The sequence below is a fragment of the Puma concolor genome, chromosome A1 (assembly GCF_028749965.1).
Source record: "Puma concolor isolate L17-30 chromosome A1, mPumCon1.1.hap2, whole genome shotgun sequence".
NCBI classification, from domain to species: domain Eukaryota; kingdom Metazoa; phylum Chordata; class Mammalia; order Carnivora; family Felidae; genus Puma; species Puma concolor.
The window spans coordinates 103,516,076-103,534,291 of record NC_141667.1 but is presented as its reverse complement, the minus strand read 5'-3'; the positions used below and the strand labels follow the sequence as shown (position 1 = coordinate 103,534,291).

At 41.4% G+C, this 18,216-nt stretch overlaps 1 protein-coding gene across 1 annotated transcript in view; it reads left to right on the top strand.

Annotated features, from left to right (window-relative positions):
* The window catches only part of PTCD2 (pentatricopeptide repeat domain 2), a 55,987-nt gene extending 40,997 nt beyond the window's left edge, over positions 1 to 14,990 (top strand). Inside the window, exon 9 of the mRNA XM_086699215.1 lies at positions 12,256 to 14,990. Coding sequence (XP_086555341.1) covers positions 12,256 to 12,399 — 144 coding nt within the window. The 3' untranslated portion in view covers positions 12,400 to 14,990. The remainder of the gene's footprint in view (positions 1 to 12,255) is intronic.
* Positions 14,991 to 18,216: the final 3,226 nt, after the last annotated feature.

Here is an 18,216-nt window from a genome sequence, read left to right as displayed (position 1 = left end):
CTTCAGCTCCTTATGAAAGAAAAAGAATGAGCCTTTGTCTCACTTGGGAAGGGTTTCCTCCTAAATTAAGAGGAAAAAATCCAGAATGAATGGTTTGCTATTATTTACTAAAATCATATTGGTATGGGAAAGAAGTAAAAAGGAATTAGGGGTGGCTCAGTCGGTTAAGCGTCTGACTTTGGCTCAGGTCATGATCTCACAGTTTGTGGGTTCGAGCCCCATGTTGGGCTCTGTGCTGACAGCTCAGAGCCTAGAGCCTGCTTCACATTCTGGGTCCCCTTCTCTCTGCCCCTCCCCAACTTGTGCTCTGTGTCTCTATGTCTCTCAAAAAATAAATGTTAAAAAAAAAAAAACCAAACAAAGAATTAGGCTCTTAATTATTTGTTCTGTCTTTTCTCCCTACCCAAATCCATCAAACAGCCACCTGTCTCTTCCTGCCATCATCACTGAGTTACTTGGAGCTTTCTCCTTTAAAGTAAGGGCGATCTCAGTATTCTGGTGTATTCATCCATGTCCATTTCTAAGAGTAGGTCGAAAATCAACTTTTCATTATCACACATCTTTAATATACTTTGGGACGGGGCGCCTGGGTGGCTTATTCGGTTGAGCGTCCGACTTCGCTCAGGTCACGATCTCACAGTCCGTGAGTTCGAGCCCCGCATCAGGCTCTGTGCTGACAGCTCAGAGCCTGGAGCCTGCTTCAGATTCTGTGTCTCCCTCTCTCTCTGGCCCTCCCCCCGTTCATGCTCTGTCTCTCTCTGTCTCAAAAATAAATAAATGTTAAAAAAAAAATTTAAAAAAATATATATATATACTTTGGGATTTCGCAGAGTACTAATTATTACCATGAGCTGGGGTTGGGATTCTGGTGAAAGATGTCCTGACAAACACCCAGGAAGAGGGGAGCGGTGGGTGCTCTTGCTGAAAATGACTTTTGCTCATAAGTCTTCAGTAGAGTACTTCTGGGAACGACCAAAAGTACCTGGAAGAGATTCTGTGCAACTGGTGAGATTAAAGAGAGAAAGTGTTAAGTAGTCTAAATGTGGCCTACTGAGTTGGTATGGCTTGGGTGTAACAGTTCAGGGATAAAGGTACCGAAAAGAAGACCCAGGGGAAAATCCTATAGTACATGCTGTTCCGCACATATTGTCTTTGATTTTTCTCACTTATGAAATGAAAAACTCACCGTCCACCTGGTTGATGGGCATTTGGTCACACTCCTCTAGGAGTCTGGAGTGCAGTGGCCAAAACTAAATCTGTCTTTACATGCTGTGTTAGCAGGCTTTTATCCCATTAGATGTTGGATGTAGAGAGAGGGCCATATGAAGGTAACTTGCCACTACACTGCACAGAGTGGAGGTGATCTCACTATGACATAATGCGTATATTGCAGGTAAAGAATCAGTGTCATGAAGCTCAGTCAGGATCTGTTTTGACAAGGTCGAGAGCTAAGCAGTTAACCAGTGAACCAACTTGTATGAATGGCAACTCTGGACGTCTGTACCCCTGGGCTCCCACAACCTTTGTTATCCCCTTAGAGTCAAAATCTGAATCTCAGTGGGCCATGGTTCTGGAACAAAAGTGTAAATCTATTATTCATGTGGATCGTTCAGGTTCATTTTTAAAATCTTTTCCTCCTCCATACCATCTCAATTCCGCATTTCACTTTGCATTTGTAGACATGGCTTATAAGTTATTGATTATTTCACTCTGTTGGAATCTCCTCAGGTGCAAAACATCTGGATACATAGGGGGAAACAAAGATAACCAGCACACCATTGGTACTAGCAGATCTCCTGACTTCATTTTGCAGATTCTGAGACAAATAGTTGATGGGAGTCCCATGTCGTTGAGTTAAAGTTTTGGCAGGTAAACTGGGCTGGAGTAGGTTGGATGTGATTGTGCCTTCTGCTCACATTTCAATGGGCTAATGTCTTAAAATTTTTTTCCTCCTGAATTCTACTTCCCCTTTCTTCTTTCTCTGTTCTTCTATTTTGTGTCTTCCCCATCATTTTATTAATGCGTTCTCCTTTGGGAAAAAAAAAAGTATTTTAGATCCCTTTTTCTGGGGCTCTTCGGTGACGGAATTTAGCTTCCTGTGCCCTCACTGTTTCACTCACTGACTCAGAGTGGAGGCTGCTTTACTGGAACTTAAGAGAAACCTCAGTTTGTTTTCAGTCCTGTTTTCTCTCTAGCATAAAGCTCTAATTTTAAGGGAAGAAGTCTGAATAGGCCATATTGATAGAAGCAAGCAACAAGCCTAAACCCCATCTTCTTCACCAGCGCCTCTGGGGCTATATTCTGTAGAAAGGCAACAAAACCATTTGGAGCTGCCCATTTGCTCCCCAAATATAACTCCCATACCCAGGGTCTTATGTAGCCTTCCACATGAGTTAAGTCCCTCAAAGTAGGGCTTGGGCAAGATTAACCTGCTAAAACTGTCTTTTACTGCAACCTAGGGTACATTTCCACTTTCCCAGTTCGTTCAACAGAGAATATTTAGCAAGTGTCCATTTTGCCTGGAAAACAGAGAGGACAGATTAGAAATAACAATGTGTGTGCCAGTCCAACATCTCCAGACCTAATATTAAGATACCTACTAATGGGGCGCCTGGGTGGCGCAGTCGGTTAAGCGTCCGACTTCAGCCAGGTCATGATCTCGCGGTCCGTGAGTTCGAGCCCCGCGTCGGGCTCTGGGCTGATGGCTCAGAGCCTGGAGCCTGTTTCCGATTCTGTGTCTCCCTCTCTCTCTGCCCCTCCCCCGTTCATGCTCTGTCTCTCTCTGTCCCAAAAATAAATAAAAAACGTTGAAAAAAAAAAAAAAATTAAAAGATACCTACTAACAACTCTGAAGTTCAGATCCAAGTTTAAAGTCCAATTTTGGGACTACATTTCCCATCCTCTGTTATAGCTTGGAAGATGCTTATTAGCACAAAATTAATATTATTTCATCACTTCCATCTTTATTGTTTTAAGCCAAGATCAAATTGCATTTGGCCGTGGCAACTAGGAGAGGAATATTTATTTTGGAGTTGATCCCCATTTGCTCATTCTTAGACATTGATAAGTGAATAGAAGATGCTTAATCAGACCTGTGGGTAAAAAGTCAAAGACTGTATGCATGTGAGATTAGGGAAAATTGTACACCTAATGAAGACAATAATGGGAAAAGAATGAACCACGATGCTCATTATGACTCAGTTGACAACACTTTTAGGTAAAGTCCACACTGTTTGGAAAGCACATTTTCATCCGTGGTGTCAAAACCTCCAAAAGCACATAGAAAAGTAAAAGATGCTGGCCCATGATGAGTTTGTTTAGGGTTATTTTGGAAGCCCCTGTAGTATTTAATGATAATGAAAACGTATTTTGTTTCTCCATCTTGTCTCTCAGACTCTCTGTCCAAAACAGTATGTCAAAAGGAAGGAAAAGCAACTAACAAATAGCCCATGACTGGATTTGTTCCAGTCAGATCCAATAAAACAGCCACATCAAGTTGCTAAAGAAATTTACCCACTGACAATGACCACAGCACAGCAGCATTTGTATCATATTCCCCATAGGTACTAAGCTGTTGTGGCTCAGGTTTTGAGAAATTTAACCTGCATGCAAATGTGTGACAGGGCTTTCCTGGCAACCTGTAGTTCAACAAAGAACAGGAAGTGAAACCATCATTGTCACCCAAGGTTTCTTTTACACAAGTTTCCATAACTTAGAGAGGTACCTTGCTGCTTACTCTCTGTCCTATTTTATCTATACTGCTCTACATTATCTCAAAATGAAGAAAAGGAAGTACTTGTCTGAGAGGTGAAAGGTCTCACGAATTGGATGTGACCCCTGGGGAAAAGGAACGGGCACCTCTAAGATTCAGCACCCTCCTGTTTGCCTCAAAACACTGAGATGGGGCCCCAGAAATCATTGCTTTAATTTGCGTACAAAAGATGTCAAAGTTCTAGAGAGTCTCAAGAATACTATTTGATACCATTTGATTTGGGGTTTCTTAGGCAACTTCAGCAGCACATAAGACTAAGGACCATGATGCACAGCTGTCTGAATTGTATCCCAACAATCCCAAGGACGCTTGTCAGAGGGACTAAGTGGAGACTAAAATCCAAGGCTGGATTTTCCTTTTCCTAATTGACCCAAATCCACGGAATGGACAAGTAGGGGATGTCAAAAGTCACCCTGACCCCTTCTTATTGGTTATTATCTCTCTCACAACCTCCACAGGCTTCTCATCACACTGAGAATCAACTCCAGGGCCACATGGTAACCCAGTCTGGTCCCTTTGACCTCTGCGACCTCAACTCTTACCTTCCTTGCTTGTATCTTTCCTGTTGCAACGGGCCTTCTTACTGTCCCACAAGACCCCCAGCACATTCCTGCTTCAGGGCCTTTGCACTGGCTCTTCCTCTGGCCTGCTCCCTCACTTCATTCAGATGTCTGTCAAATGTCATCTCCTCAGAGAGGCCTTCCCTGACCAACTGCTTTAAATTCCACCTTCTCTTCTTGCTATTCCTTATTCTGCTTTTTTTTTTTACTACTTGAATTTTTTATTTAGTTATTTATTATTTGATTTCTCTCTTAAACTGAAAAACTGCAGTATGAGGGCTAAATCATAACAGTCCTCTTTATTTACAAAAATGCTGCCTATTTTTGTAAATAAAGTTTTATTAATATACAGCTGCTCTTGTTCATTTACATGTTGTGTTTAGTTGTTTTATTTAGAGTTAAGTAGTTGCCATAGAGACTGCATAGTCCATGAAGCCAAAAATATTTATTATCTGGCTCTTTACAGAAAAAGCTTGCCAACCACTGCTCTAGAATGTAAGCCCTATGAGGACAGGGGATTTAATGCCTTTTGCTAACTCCTATATCTCCAACACTCATATTACGTGGCACTTAGTATTTGATAAATATTTATTAAATGGTTGAGCATCTGGATGAATGAGTATCCAAATATATCTAAAAAATTATTTTCTTGATTCAGTAATTACTGAGCACCAACTTGTGCCAGGCATTGGACTCTTTGCAGAAGATAGCACAATGATAAGAAACCAATAAATTAAATTGTGCTATGAAGAATGTCATGTTCTTCATGACAGTTGTTTTAGGAGCCATAAAGAAAGATACCTGACCAAGGCATCAAAAGATAGTGATCCCTAGGGATGAGTTCTCCAAGCTAAGAGAATTGTGAAGGCATTTCAGGCAGAGGATAGGACATGTATTGGTACAGAGATAGGCAACCACAGTTGTCTAGGGGATCCACAATTTGTGTGGTAAATGAGAGTTGTTTGAAGGAGGTTTGAACAATTTCTTTATAGGTTTGAATAATCACTGTCTTCGTCTTTCTGACTCTTGTTTCCTTGGTTGCTATTTAAAAATTGGAGAAAAGTAATTACTGCCTTCAAAAAGCCTACTATTCTCCTGCTGATGTTTTTGGCCCAACTCAAAACACATTAAATGTATTTTTTAAAGAGATGTCTGGGATACATTATACCAAGATTTCTCAACCTTGGCACTAATGACATTTGGACCAATACTTTTTGTTTTGGAGGTATCCTGTGCATTGTAGGATGTTTAATAGCATCCCTGGCCCCTACACCCTAGATGCCAGTAGCACTCCTGCAGTGTGACAATCAAACTGTCTGCAGATATCACTAAATGTCCCGTGGGGGGCAATATCCCTCTTTTGGTTACCACTGCATTAGATGGTGCCAGTAACCCACACTGGGAAACCTGGGTCTCTGGAATAAAAACTGCCAATTCTTTTTTATCTCCAGATGATCATCCAACATGAGTATGGCAAGTAGCTATAGAATTCGAGAAGTAAATATTAATTACTTCTTTACTTCGTTACCCAAGTGCCATTTCTTCTAGGGGCTCCTGGGGCTTGCGCCATACTGAAATGTGCCAAATTAACTGTGCCTTAGGACAATAGAACCCTACTCAGCAATCAGCAATAAGAAGGAATATGCTTCTGATAAGTGCAGCAATGTGGATGAGCCTCATAGACATGATGCTAAGGGAAAGAAGACAGTCTCAAAAGGTTACATACTGCCTGACTTAATTTGTGTGTCTTTCTGGAAAAGGCAAAACTATAGTGAGCACAAATTAGTGGTTACAAGGGCTTAGAGTAGGGAGACTGTGTGATCACAAGGGGAGAGCATGAGAGCTTTGAGGGTGACAGAACTTATGTATCCTGATTGTGGTGGTTGTTACATGAATCCATACAGGCATTAAAACTCATAAAACTGCACATCAAAGAATTTAATTTAACTGTATGTTAATTAAAAAAAACATAAGAATTGTTGCTGAAGAATATGATGGGCTTTTAATACTTAACACATGTATTCTTCTAACCACAGTGAAGCATTGTGCCAGGCACAACGCCTTGACCACTGGTAATTGGAGTGTTCAAGGGAGAGGGGCAAGTAGATATTCTGGAACCAAATGAAGAGCTTCAGCTTCCTTGCTTCAATTCCTCTTTCACTTTCCATAGAACAAGGTGATCTTCACTTCCCAATCCAGGGTTGCCAAACTTCACCCCAGAATTGCTTGAGCCTCCTTGGGCAGAAGAGAGAAAATATTTTCAAAACATGATGTATATTGGAGCAGGCTTACCACCATCCTTTGAGGTGTATACAACGTCACAACATTGTATCAATCTGACACTGTTGTGTAGTGATAAGAGAGTGCCTAAAAGTGTGAGGCTAGCTTTCTAAGGCCCAGGGTGAGAAAAGGAGCAGAGAGCATAATGAAACGAAGGGACTTGATTTTAAAAGAGATCAATATCCTATTTTATTATTCATAGGAATAATGTTACCAGATTCATGCATATATGAAATAATTGTTATTTCTGAGGAATTTTATACTCCCCTTCAATATCTAGTCTGTTCATCTATGATGACAATGGGGCCCAGCGTATATATGGGAAAGTGACCATGACCTTTATCTGGAATACTACCCCATTAGCATCCGGTTCAGGGTAAGGATAGTCAGCATCCTTCTGTGGTTGACATATGTATGAAAGGACTGTTCACAGGAAAATATTGCTCATCTGCTTATGCAATAATAATAGTAAACCACAGGATTCTCACATCAGAAATGAATGTCCTTGACTTCTCAGAGAATGAAATGTATTGCAACAGTGAACATCAGAACATGTCATCTACCTGGTACTCGTCCTGAAAGCTACACAAAGCACGAATGATGTCACAGTCACAAACATTACACTTCTTTCTCTCTGTCCATCATCATCCAACAGTTACAGCAACATGACTTTGGATGGACAATTGAAGTGTCTCTAAAGCGTTTCAGAGGTAGCCTATTACATCAAACATCCTCAGGAGCTATTATTTTCCCCCTTGGCTAAATTTAAACTGTGAAAATGAAGTCAAAATGACGGCCTCTCCATGTTTGTATGGTGGGCATAGGACAGGGTGGCAGTGGTAAGAAATATGTTACAGAAGAACTAGCTCAGTTCTAGATGACTAGATGACTTCAGTCTTCTTGAAAGCAGAGCTTTGAACTTTTTAAATTTTTTCATCTTTTAACTTATTCAATTGTCATTACTACTCTCTCTCGCATGATGTAGGGAAAGGTTACTTTATGCCCATTTAACAAAAACTAGAGCCAAGACATATGTACTTGAAGAATTTCCCAGAGGTCACATAGGGGGTTAGTGGAAAAACAAGGTGTGAAACCTGTGTCCTGATTCTGGAACCCCATGACTCCATTCGCTAGACCATATTATCAGGTGTCATCCAGCTTCACCAAACATACACCAAAACTAGGAGTTGAAGATGGTTACCCTATGTAGGAATCAGTGGAAGTCCCACTCCTATTCTCAGGCCTATAGGTAGTAATGCATTCATGGTTGAGAAAGTGCCTGATCCCTTTTAAGATGCCTTTCAAGCATCAAGCCTACAAGAAGGGTATTCCTACCCACAAAATAGTGATTACTTTCTTGGTTGAGCCCCACCGTACCTTAAATACTTTGTGTATGTACTATCTTTGTGCATGTAACTCTTTAAAAAAAATTTTTTTTAAGCTTATTTATTTTGAGACAGATCAAGTGGGGGAGGGGCAGAGTGGGAGAGAAAATCCCAAGGAGGCTCTGCACTGTCAGCACAGAGCCCAATGTGGGGCTGGAACTCACAAACCGTGAGATCATGACCTGAGCCAAAACCAAGAGTTGGACGCTCACCCTACTGAGCCACCCAGGCACCCCACATGTAACTCTTTCACATGCCTCAGGGCCTGGTCTTGCTATTCTTGGATTCCTAGATCCTAATAGTCTGTTTCATAGTAGGCACTCAGTGCTTGTGTGATGAAAGAAAAGCGTGGCATGAACTTTTTTCTTTAGAAGTGCAAATCAAGGGCCAAGTGGGCATGGAAAATCCTTGCAAAAGTCATTTACCCTCTCAAAGCCTCAGTTTCCTCATCTGTAAAGTACGGATGATAAGAAATAACCCTTCAGGGTTATTGTATGTAAAATGCTTGGGAAGGTGCCTGTCTCACGGTAAATTCTCAATAGAGAGTAGCTCAAGATGGCTCTTGGTGACTTTCACCTCCTCGTATCCACAGTTCTTTTTCACACTGAATAGGGCAAACTATGTGACCAATAGGACATCGGAGCATTGACAGAGTGGCTTATGAGACTAGGTCATAAAAATCATTGAGGCTTCCACTTTGTTCTCTCTGGATCATCTGCTCTGGTGGAGAGGAAGACACCATATCATGAAGATACTTCAAGCAGCCCTATCGAGAAGCGCATGTGGTGAAGAACTAGACTTCCTACCAACAGCCAGCATCAAGTCACCATTCATACAAGTGTGCCATCTTGTACTCTGATCCTCCAGCCCCAGTCGGTCCTTCAGATCATGCAACGCTGTCCAACATCTTGACTACAACCTCAAGAGAGACTTAGAGCCAGAAACCCCTGGTTAAGCATGTCCTGGATTCCTGGCCCAGAAATTGTCTGAAATAAATTCTTATTGTTGTGGGTTTTTTTAATTTTTTTAAATGTTTATTTATTTTTGAGAGAGAGAGAGAAAAACAGAACACAAGCAGGGGAGGGACAGAGAGAGAGGGAGACTCAGAATCTGAAGCAGGCTCTAGGCTCTGAGCTATCAGCCCAGAGCCTGATGCAGGGCTTGAACTCACGAGCTCTGAGATCATGACCTGAGCTGAAGTTGGATACTTAACCAACTGAGCTACCCAGGCACCCCATCTTGGGGTAATTTGTTACAGAGCAATAAGTAAACAATACATTGTCATTATATGGTTGTGTGAGTATCAGTAAAGAGATATGTCCCACATGGTCAATCCTGGTTCTTGACCAACCTCAGTTCACAAGAGCTAATGGATAAGGAAGTCTGGTTTTAACCAAATTAGGACTTGTCCTTCCCTCCAACTGAAGAGGTAACTAAGATAGACATTCTCAGCAACCAACTTGAGGAAAGTGAGAAGGTCCCCCTGGTGCTATTTGCCACATTAGACAAATGTTGACTGTCACTGCCTAATGTTATTTAATCATGTCAGGCCTATAGGTCAAGTCTCTAAATAGTGGGACAGTTCTGACCCCAAGAGCTAATCTTGGCCTCTCTTTTTTCTCCCTGACCCCCTGCAGCTAGCATACCACCCAGACCAGTCCCTTACTTATGTTCACTTTCCCAAGTCTTTTATACCACAAAACTTGGATGAAAATGGCAATGACCTTAAAGGAGACAGCATTTCACTGAACATTGAGAAACCCTCATTTTGGGGGGGCTACACAGGCCTTGGCGATATTTGAAGCTTGAATTATGGGCAAGAAGGTATTTGGCTCTGATTTTTCACATGGTTGTGTTACCGTAACTCAACCTAAGTCCCTCCCTTCCCCAGTGATCACTGGTATCTCAAAGGATTTGTCAGTTCTGTTAGACTGTTTCATTTTCCAATGAATGCTTTCATTCTTTCCTGCCATCTCCAATTCTTCTGTAGTCCCTGCTCTGCTCAGTTTCTCTCAAAACTAGAGGGTTTGTACCCTAGCCCCCACCCCAAGCAAATACAACTTTTCCAGATAAGTGAATAGTCTGACCCTTAGGTGACCACCGACATTGAAGGCCCCTTGAGGCAGCCTCTATGTAGGAATTTACTTGGTCCCTGGGCAGGAAGATACAACTCTCTGTTGTACTCAGAAGCATTCCTTGACTATGAAAAATGCATGTCTCAAGATGGGGAATATGAGCCCTCCTTCACATCAGAGAGTTCTTTGCCCACTTGGAATCCCTCTTCCTGCTGAGAGGATGGCACAGACACAGTCTACTCTCATTGTTCAAGAATCCCACAATTCACTTTGTTTTCTAGAGAGCTTAAATAGATCAACAGATCTACCATGGCTAGTCTTCCCTGGATCCTGGAATTCCTACAGACAGAAACCGTATAGATATGACCATCACAACTACCCTGGATTAGGACCAAATATCAACAGAACTGTGCACAAAGCTTGCCTGCACCAACTCCATTATGTTGAATAGATCCTATTTTTCACTCTTCCTACCTAAAACTCTTTTAACCCTTATATCCACCCAATGTATCTGTGACGGGATCAAGAGGAAGACATGGTGATTCTAGCCACCAGATTAAGGAATTAGTTTAAGGTTCACCCAGCACCTGGCCTTCTCCCATGTCTGACAGCAAAGCCCCATGACTTGATGGCTAGGACCTGCTTCCACATCCAGAGAGTCCCCAGAAAAGGCAGCTTTTTAAGGAATCCATAGGTCTCATATTGTCTGAAACATCGAATGGCCTATGCTTTAAGCACTAGACAATACATGAGTTGACTTCAGCACTCATCAGAGAAACCACTGGGTAAAGAGTGTATCCTTAAGGTTGTTAAATAGAATTCAGAATTTTAACAACTTAGCTCGGCTTCAATAATGACTGTTAACTATGAAAGGACAAATTTTCTCTGTACCTAAACTTAAGGAAAAAGTATTCAGTGTTGGCTCCTAGCATAGTGCGGTACACATTGAGGGAAACCAATTAAGGTTTTTTATTTGGTTTCATTAATATTTCATTAAGTGGGAGGAATCACCAGTTTAACTTTTGCACAGAGGACTTCTTCCTCTGTTTTGTTAAGGTTGTAAGTTTGTTTTAGGACTTGAGCTATTTCAAGGAAGAGAGGCTCCAAGTTTAGCCTTGGGTAAAAGGAAAAGGCAGGTCAACCTGTCACCATTTTTATCCACTGGGTTTCCACCTATATTATTATTACATGACCCCTTGGGATCTAGGGGTTAAACTCCCTCTTCTTTAGTCTTCTCTGCAATAAAGCTTACAAACCAACTCACCTCCAAACGTGATACTTAATCTCCAGTGACAGAAAGACTTGTTTCCGTGCCAACATTATTTATGTTGTTTGGCATGCCCAAATTAAATAAATAGCCCTGATAGCTGCAAAATGCCAGGAAGAAAATAAAATTTACGGATTTTCACTCTTCCCAAGATAAATCCACGAGTAGCTTAGCCAGATTGCTGGCAACTTCTTGTAAGCAATTTCATGGTAATTTTACTATAGAAAAGAAAAAGGAGAAATAGAAGGTAAAGTCCTAGGAACTTCTCCTTTATCTCAGTCGTCCATCTCTTCTCACACTTGGAGTGACAGGAACAGAGAACAAGGATGGAAATGATATGATTGATACATATACAAAATCTCACTAGTGGTTAAGACTTTCAGGGGAAATTTAGACCACAGCCTCAGCTTCCCAGTGCTCACTACCCTTTGGAGTAGTTCTGTTTTTAAAAATAATAATAAAAAAATGCAACACTTGGAAGCTTCGAATTGGAAACATTATGAGAAATGAACAGCATTTCTCTCCATCAAAGGTGATGCTTTATAGGAGAGCTCATTTCCCAGAGGACTGACAGTTCCAAGCTTGTGACTGTCACAGAGAAGACGAGGAGGTAGAGGACTTGAAAGGGGTCCCTGCTTGAGACGATGAAGCCAGCTGTGAGACATGCTCTAAGATTACAGGGACCCGCCAAAGCTATGTGTGCCTAAATCACCTCAAGTCTTTTCCTATTCCTATCCTTCTGACACCTGTCTCCAGACTAATCCTTGTAATCTAAACAGCTGCCTTGGTCACATCATGCTTCGTCTTTAGTAACTCCCCAAGGCCTCCAAAAATGTCAGTTACACCCTAGGCTGGCCTTTATATTGTGCAAGAATCTGACTGCCTCTGACATTTAATCTCCCTCTCTCTTCTGCAGGAATCTGCCACTCCTGTCAAGAGTCTCTGCCTCACTTCCTATTTGCCTGCCTCTCTACCTTTACCTGTGATGGTCTCTATTCTCTTCATGTGGAATAGCCTCCTCTTCCTACCCCACTCCTCAACACTCAACTCCAAAGCCTGATACAGAGAGTGGGATTCGGAATTAGGTAGATCTGGGTCAAATTTTAGCCCCACTACCTGCTTGCTGTGTGTCATTGGGCAAGTGCCTTATCTTCTAGGAACCTCTGTTTCCTCAACTATAAAATGAGAATGTTCACATCAGGTTCATGATATATGCTCAGTAAAGCTTAATTCCTTTTTTCTGCATATCTACCCAACCTCACACACATTCCCAAGGTCCTAATTCCTATCAAATGGGCCACAAAATATGGTTTACATAAGACAATAAGACTTAGGTGCAGTAAAGTTATCAGCAAGGAATGGGCCAGGTCAGGAATGTAAAAATCACAAGACCTTCTCAGGACAAAACTCAGAGGCCAAGGCACATGGGTTCATTTCTGGCAACGACACACTGAAATTTCAGTTTCAAGGGAATGAACCCAATACAAGTACTTGGAAAAGAGCCAACCAGTCCACAGTTGGGAAATCACAGTATTGCCAGAACTCCCTGTTAGATAGTTGAAAAAATTCCTGAATAACACATTTTTCTAATTCCTTAAAAATTGACAAAAGAGGCCAGTTGAAAGATTCAGTTCCATGATACTTGAATCTTAAAAAGAAAAAAAAAAAGCAGAGACATTAGATGTGCTTATGATTCCTCAGCCCCTTTGAAAGAAATCGACCCATTAACAGACCCTAAATTGGCAGTCAGTGTCATGTGAGGGAACCCCTCTTTGTGCACATCTGATTGGTGCAGGGATGGGCACCTGACCGAGGGGCAGCCAATCCCATAGTCTGGAGGCTAACTATGACTTACGTTCCAGTGCAAAAATATGAGCCAAGCCGATCAGATTCCCTGTCTTTCAAGAATTGGAACTAGGAAACACAGAAGGAATGAGCCTGTAGCAACAAGAGCAGAACCCGTGAGGATGCCTTGAGGGAGAGTCAGGGACATGGTAAGCAAAAGCCATGAGAAAGCCAGAGTAAAAAAAGCTCAGAAACATAAACAGGATCAGCCAATTTAGTAGAGTGAGGAGAACTGAACAGAAGCACAAGCAGAAGCGAGAAGCCATAAGAAAGGGATAGAGAGATCAGTGGGTCACTGGAGTTGACCAGTTCCTCAGGCTGTCTCAGTCTTTGGAGCTGTCTCAGTTCCTACAGTAAAACCCCCGTCTCAAGCTAGCTTACATGAGTATTCCTTATAAACAAAAGAACCAGCTTACACAGTAGGAAAGCAGTGAGATATTTTACTACTTGAAGAATATAAATGCACCTATTCTGAATACACACACTATTCCACAAGTCACAAAACCAATAGGACCATGAGGATTATTTATTTTCAATAAGACACAATAAGTGCAGGGTTAGACTACCTTACGGTACAGATTAATGTTTTCTCAGAGCACTGGCAGCAGGGAGTCTCTTATCGCTTCACTTCTGAAGGAAACCACCACAGTCTGACACTTTGAAAATGTTCCCACCTGCTCTGAGGACTGGGACCATCCCTGGTGGGAACGCCAGGGTGACTTGGAAGAGAGAGCCATCTTTGGCAATGAGAAAGCATGCCACCTGCGCCCTGTGATTAGTGACCCTGAGCAAGTCACTTCAACTCTCTGAGTGTCAGTTTCTTCCCTTGTGACATCTGATCGCTAAAGTGACTTCTGGAATTAATAACATATTAATCTTCTAGGTAGAATTCTTCCTCCAGTTAGATAAGAAAAAGAGACAGCCTAGAAAGAAAAGAAAGACTCTATCTAGGTGGCACACACGACCCCTCTGGGTCTTGCCCATAAAACAAGGGAAGTGGTTTGTGCCTTATCAAAAGGACATTTTCATTCCAAGTGCCCAGATTCTAAGATCTCCAAACATCCCAAATCTATGACTCCAATGACTCCTTACATTTCTATTTAAAATTCCTTACCTTGTTTTTCTTTCTTATCCCTGATGATCCGGAAAGCAGTCTGTGACACAATTCTTAGGAAAACTTACTATTTCAGGTTGTCCAGCTACAGGCTAAGTATAAAAATGTTGGGGGGAAATCTGGTGTTTTTCAGTCCAAAGCTAGTTGGAACAGACACATGAACTAATTTAGGTTCCTAGTGGCACAAATTCTCCTGGTTGCTGATGGAGAACTGTGAAGTCGAAATAGGAAGACAGACCATATTCAAAAGGCAAGATGTATCTCCTTCCCAGAAAACCATAAATCCATAAATAGAAAATGAAAGCATGGAGTCCAAAGCATTCCACATGGCCTTTTAAATTTTCTTCTTTAAAAGATTAAATTGATGGAAATTAAGAATTTGGGGGTCTGCAGATCAAGGAGGTACAGGTCAACAGAATAAGGTCAGGAAAAAATATAGGTAATTATAAAAGAAATTAAATGCCCTGCAGTTTTAGTAAAACCTGAAAGGCCCAAATGACTCCAAGATACTGAAGGTCATTGACTTTCACTGCTCCTCCAACACAGCAAATGCTCTAGTAAAATGATGCATAACACTACAGTAAAATTTTTAGTGGCCCAGAGATGCAGTTGACCTAAAATATTCAGATACAAAAGGTGTGAACTGATAATTCACATAATAAATACCTACAGGAAAGAAAGTATGAAAAGGTGTTCAATCCCAGTAATAAATAAAATTTTAAATGAGATTTTTTTTTTTTTTTTAAGGCCATCAGATTGGCAACAAAGAAATTGCATCCAGGCTGCTAAGGGGGTAAGCAAATAAGCCAATCTTGTATGCAGCAGGTAATGCAAAATTTTAAATCTGCATAGCCATTGACTTAGTGATAGCAATCCTAGGAATTAAGCCATCAGAAATTTTTCTATGGGCATTTATTTAACAATGTCCATTTGCTCTTAATAGCAAAAATCAGGAAATTACTTGCATCAAAAGTGGATTGGTTCAACAAATTTTGTACATCCAAATAATAGAGTGCTATATATAGTTCTTTTTAAAGCAATGAACTATATCTAAATGTACTGATGTGGGAAGATCTCTATGTGAAAAAACAAGTTTTGGAAGAGAATCCATAGTATGATCCAATTTCTTTAAAAGGTGCACAAGTGAGTACATGTGCATGGGCACACACAGATGCACACAGTGCTCTGAAAGGTCCCTTCCTGCTTCCACCCTCACATCTTGCCAGGTTCACCTCACATGCCTTTTTCTAGCATATACGGAGTCCCCAGCATCTCTACCACGTCCAGCATTCTCTTAAGAACACATGCTCTCTCAGCCCTGCCCCCGCCCCCTCAATGCCTGGCTCCTTCCTAACCTTAATCCTCTGTTAATGCAGGAATCTGGGAGATTAGATACCAAAGTGTGAACATGGTTATCTGTGAGGCTGAGATGACAGAGTTTTTTTTTTTTTTTTTTAGTTTATTTATTTATTTTGAGAGAGAAAGAGAAAGTATGAGTGGGGGAGGGGAAGATAGGGAGAGAGAAAGAGAGAATCCCAGGCAGGCTTCCCGCTGTCAGCACAGAACCCAATGTGGGGCTCCAACTCACAAACTATGAGTTCATGACCTGAGCCTAAGTTGGATGCTTAACCAACTGAGCCACCCGGGCAGCCCATGATGACAGAGTATTTTTCCCTTTCTGTATCATACTTTCCAGTACTATTTGAATTTACAATAATGATAATTTTTTATGATTCATAATCAAGAAGAAGCCACTGTAAATATAAAGAATGAAACTGAAAAATCAAATGATCAGATTTTACCTCTTCCTTACTACTATTGCTACATTCAGTCTCCCAATTCCTCCAGTTCCAGTCAGATATCACCTATCTGTGGACTAAAAATCTCCAAATAAAGCTTCCCAGGAAAATCTAGGATAGAGGGAGTGAGACAGAGAGGAAAAGGAAGAGATGATTTACCAATGATATTTAAAAAGATGGTGCTACTTGCACATTTCAAGTTAGGAGACTAGGGTATTTTCAGTCCTATGGCATGAGAGCTGAAGCTTTGGTTCATTGTTCAACTGCTCAGAGAACCTAAACAGAGAAATAACTTCAACAGCTGCCTCAATGTATTCTTTTAATTACATTATGTAATTATATTATCAAGGCCCTCCCACCCCAACCAAGCCAAAAATTTTGTTTCAAAGAATACCCTTTTTTTAATTGTAAAATGAAACAAAGCCCCATCACTTAGTTAATATCATACAGATTGGGGGCGCCTGGGTGGCTCAGTCGGTTGAGCGTCCGACTTCAGCTCAGGTCACGATCTCACGGTCCGTGAGTTCGAGCCCCGCATCGGGCTCTGGGCTGATGATGGCCCAGAGCCTGGAGCCTGCTTCCAATTCTGTGTCTCCCTCTCTGCTCCTCCCCCATTCGTGCTCTGTCTCTCTCTGTCTCAAAAATAAATAAATGTTAAAAAAAAATTAAAAAAAAATATCATACAGATTGAAGAAGTATGATATATTTGAAAAACCCTAAGTATCAGAGCATCTGGATATAATCTGACTTCTATGGTAAAATGGGATGCTCATGTTAGTGTCTCCCACTTCAAACATAGGAGGTTCATCTTTAATTTCTTCCTCTCCAGCATGTGTTGATCTCCCCACCCTCCATCCAGTGAGTCTCCAGGCTCTGTTGATTCTTGTCCCTAGGTGCCTCGCAAACCCATTCACTGGCACTGCTCCACCTTAGGTCAACACTCTCCCCCACCTGAACCACAGCCTCCTATCTTGTCTTCTTAGTCTGAGCAGTCTATTCACACTATAGCTGGGCTAATATTTTTCAGTCCAAAATGTGACCTCGTCTTTTCTCTGCTTTAATCCCTTTGGTGCTTCCCCAGTGCTCACAAGACAAAGTCCAAACTCTGAGTCAAAGTGAGGCTTAAGGCAACTTTCCTACTAGGACCACCTTGATTAAAGCAGTGATTCTCAATCCTAAGGTTTACCCAAAAAAATTTAATTCTGATGCATTTTGAAAATTCATCCCAGAAGATTGTGCCCTACATGTCCAGATGCCTATACTTAGAGAAGCACTGATGAGACATAAGGAATAAGGAAAGTCAGAGGTACAGGTGTGGGTGCTAGCTGGAATTTTACATTAACCAAAGGTGGCTTTCTAGTCCAGTTAAATCACTGTTCTCGGGATCTGCACCAAAAAAGACTCATTTCATCTCATCCTCTGGCCCAGGAGGAAGGTTCTAGTCACATGCTCCACCGAGGGGCTCTTTTAAAAAGCAATGCAGGGGCACCTGGGTGGCTCAGTCATTTGAGCATCTGACTTTGTCTCAAGTCATGTTTGCAAGGCTGGTGAATTCGAGCCCTGCTTTTGGCTCTGTGCTGACAGCTCAGAGCCTGGAACCTGTGTCTTCCTCTCTCTCTGCCACTTTCCTGCTTGTGCTCTCTCTCTCTCTCTCAAAAATAAATAAACATTAAAAATTTTTTAAAACAATGCAAATATTGAATCTTTCCTATTGGAGGTTTATAAAATGAATATTAAGCAGCAGTGTGGCAATTTTAATTTGGAAATTAATCCGTTTTCAAAATCCAAGAGCAAGATTCCACAAAGGCAGGACCAAATCATATAAATACTGAGTCTCCATCACTTCTCCCAGCCCTTGTTCAAACACATAACACATGGTGGGTCAGGGGCAGGAGGAGCAGGAAGTACACTGCATAGATTCCCTTTATCCCAGAGTTTCTCATTGAGCTTATTATCTCTCTGCCTTCATGTAGGACTGAAAAATGATTCCAGACAACATGCATCTATTGAATGTTTGAAAAAGAACCCGAGGAGAGAGTGTCTCTTAGGTAACTATGCATTCTGATTTCTAGGTCTTATTACAAGGGCACTTTGTATCTATACTAATTATCTCCTTTTG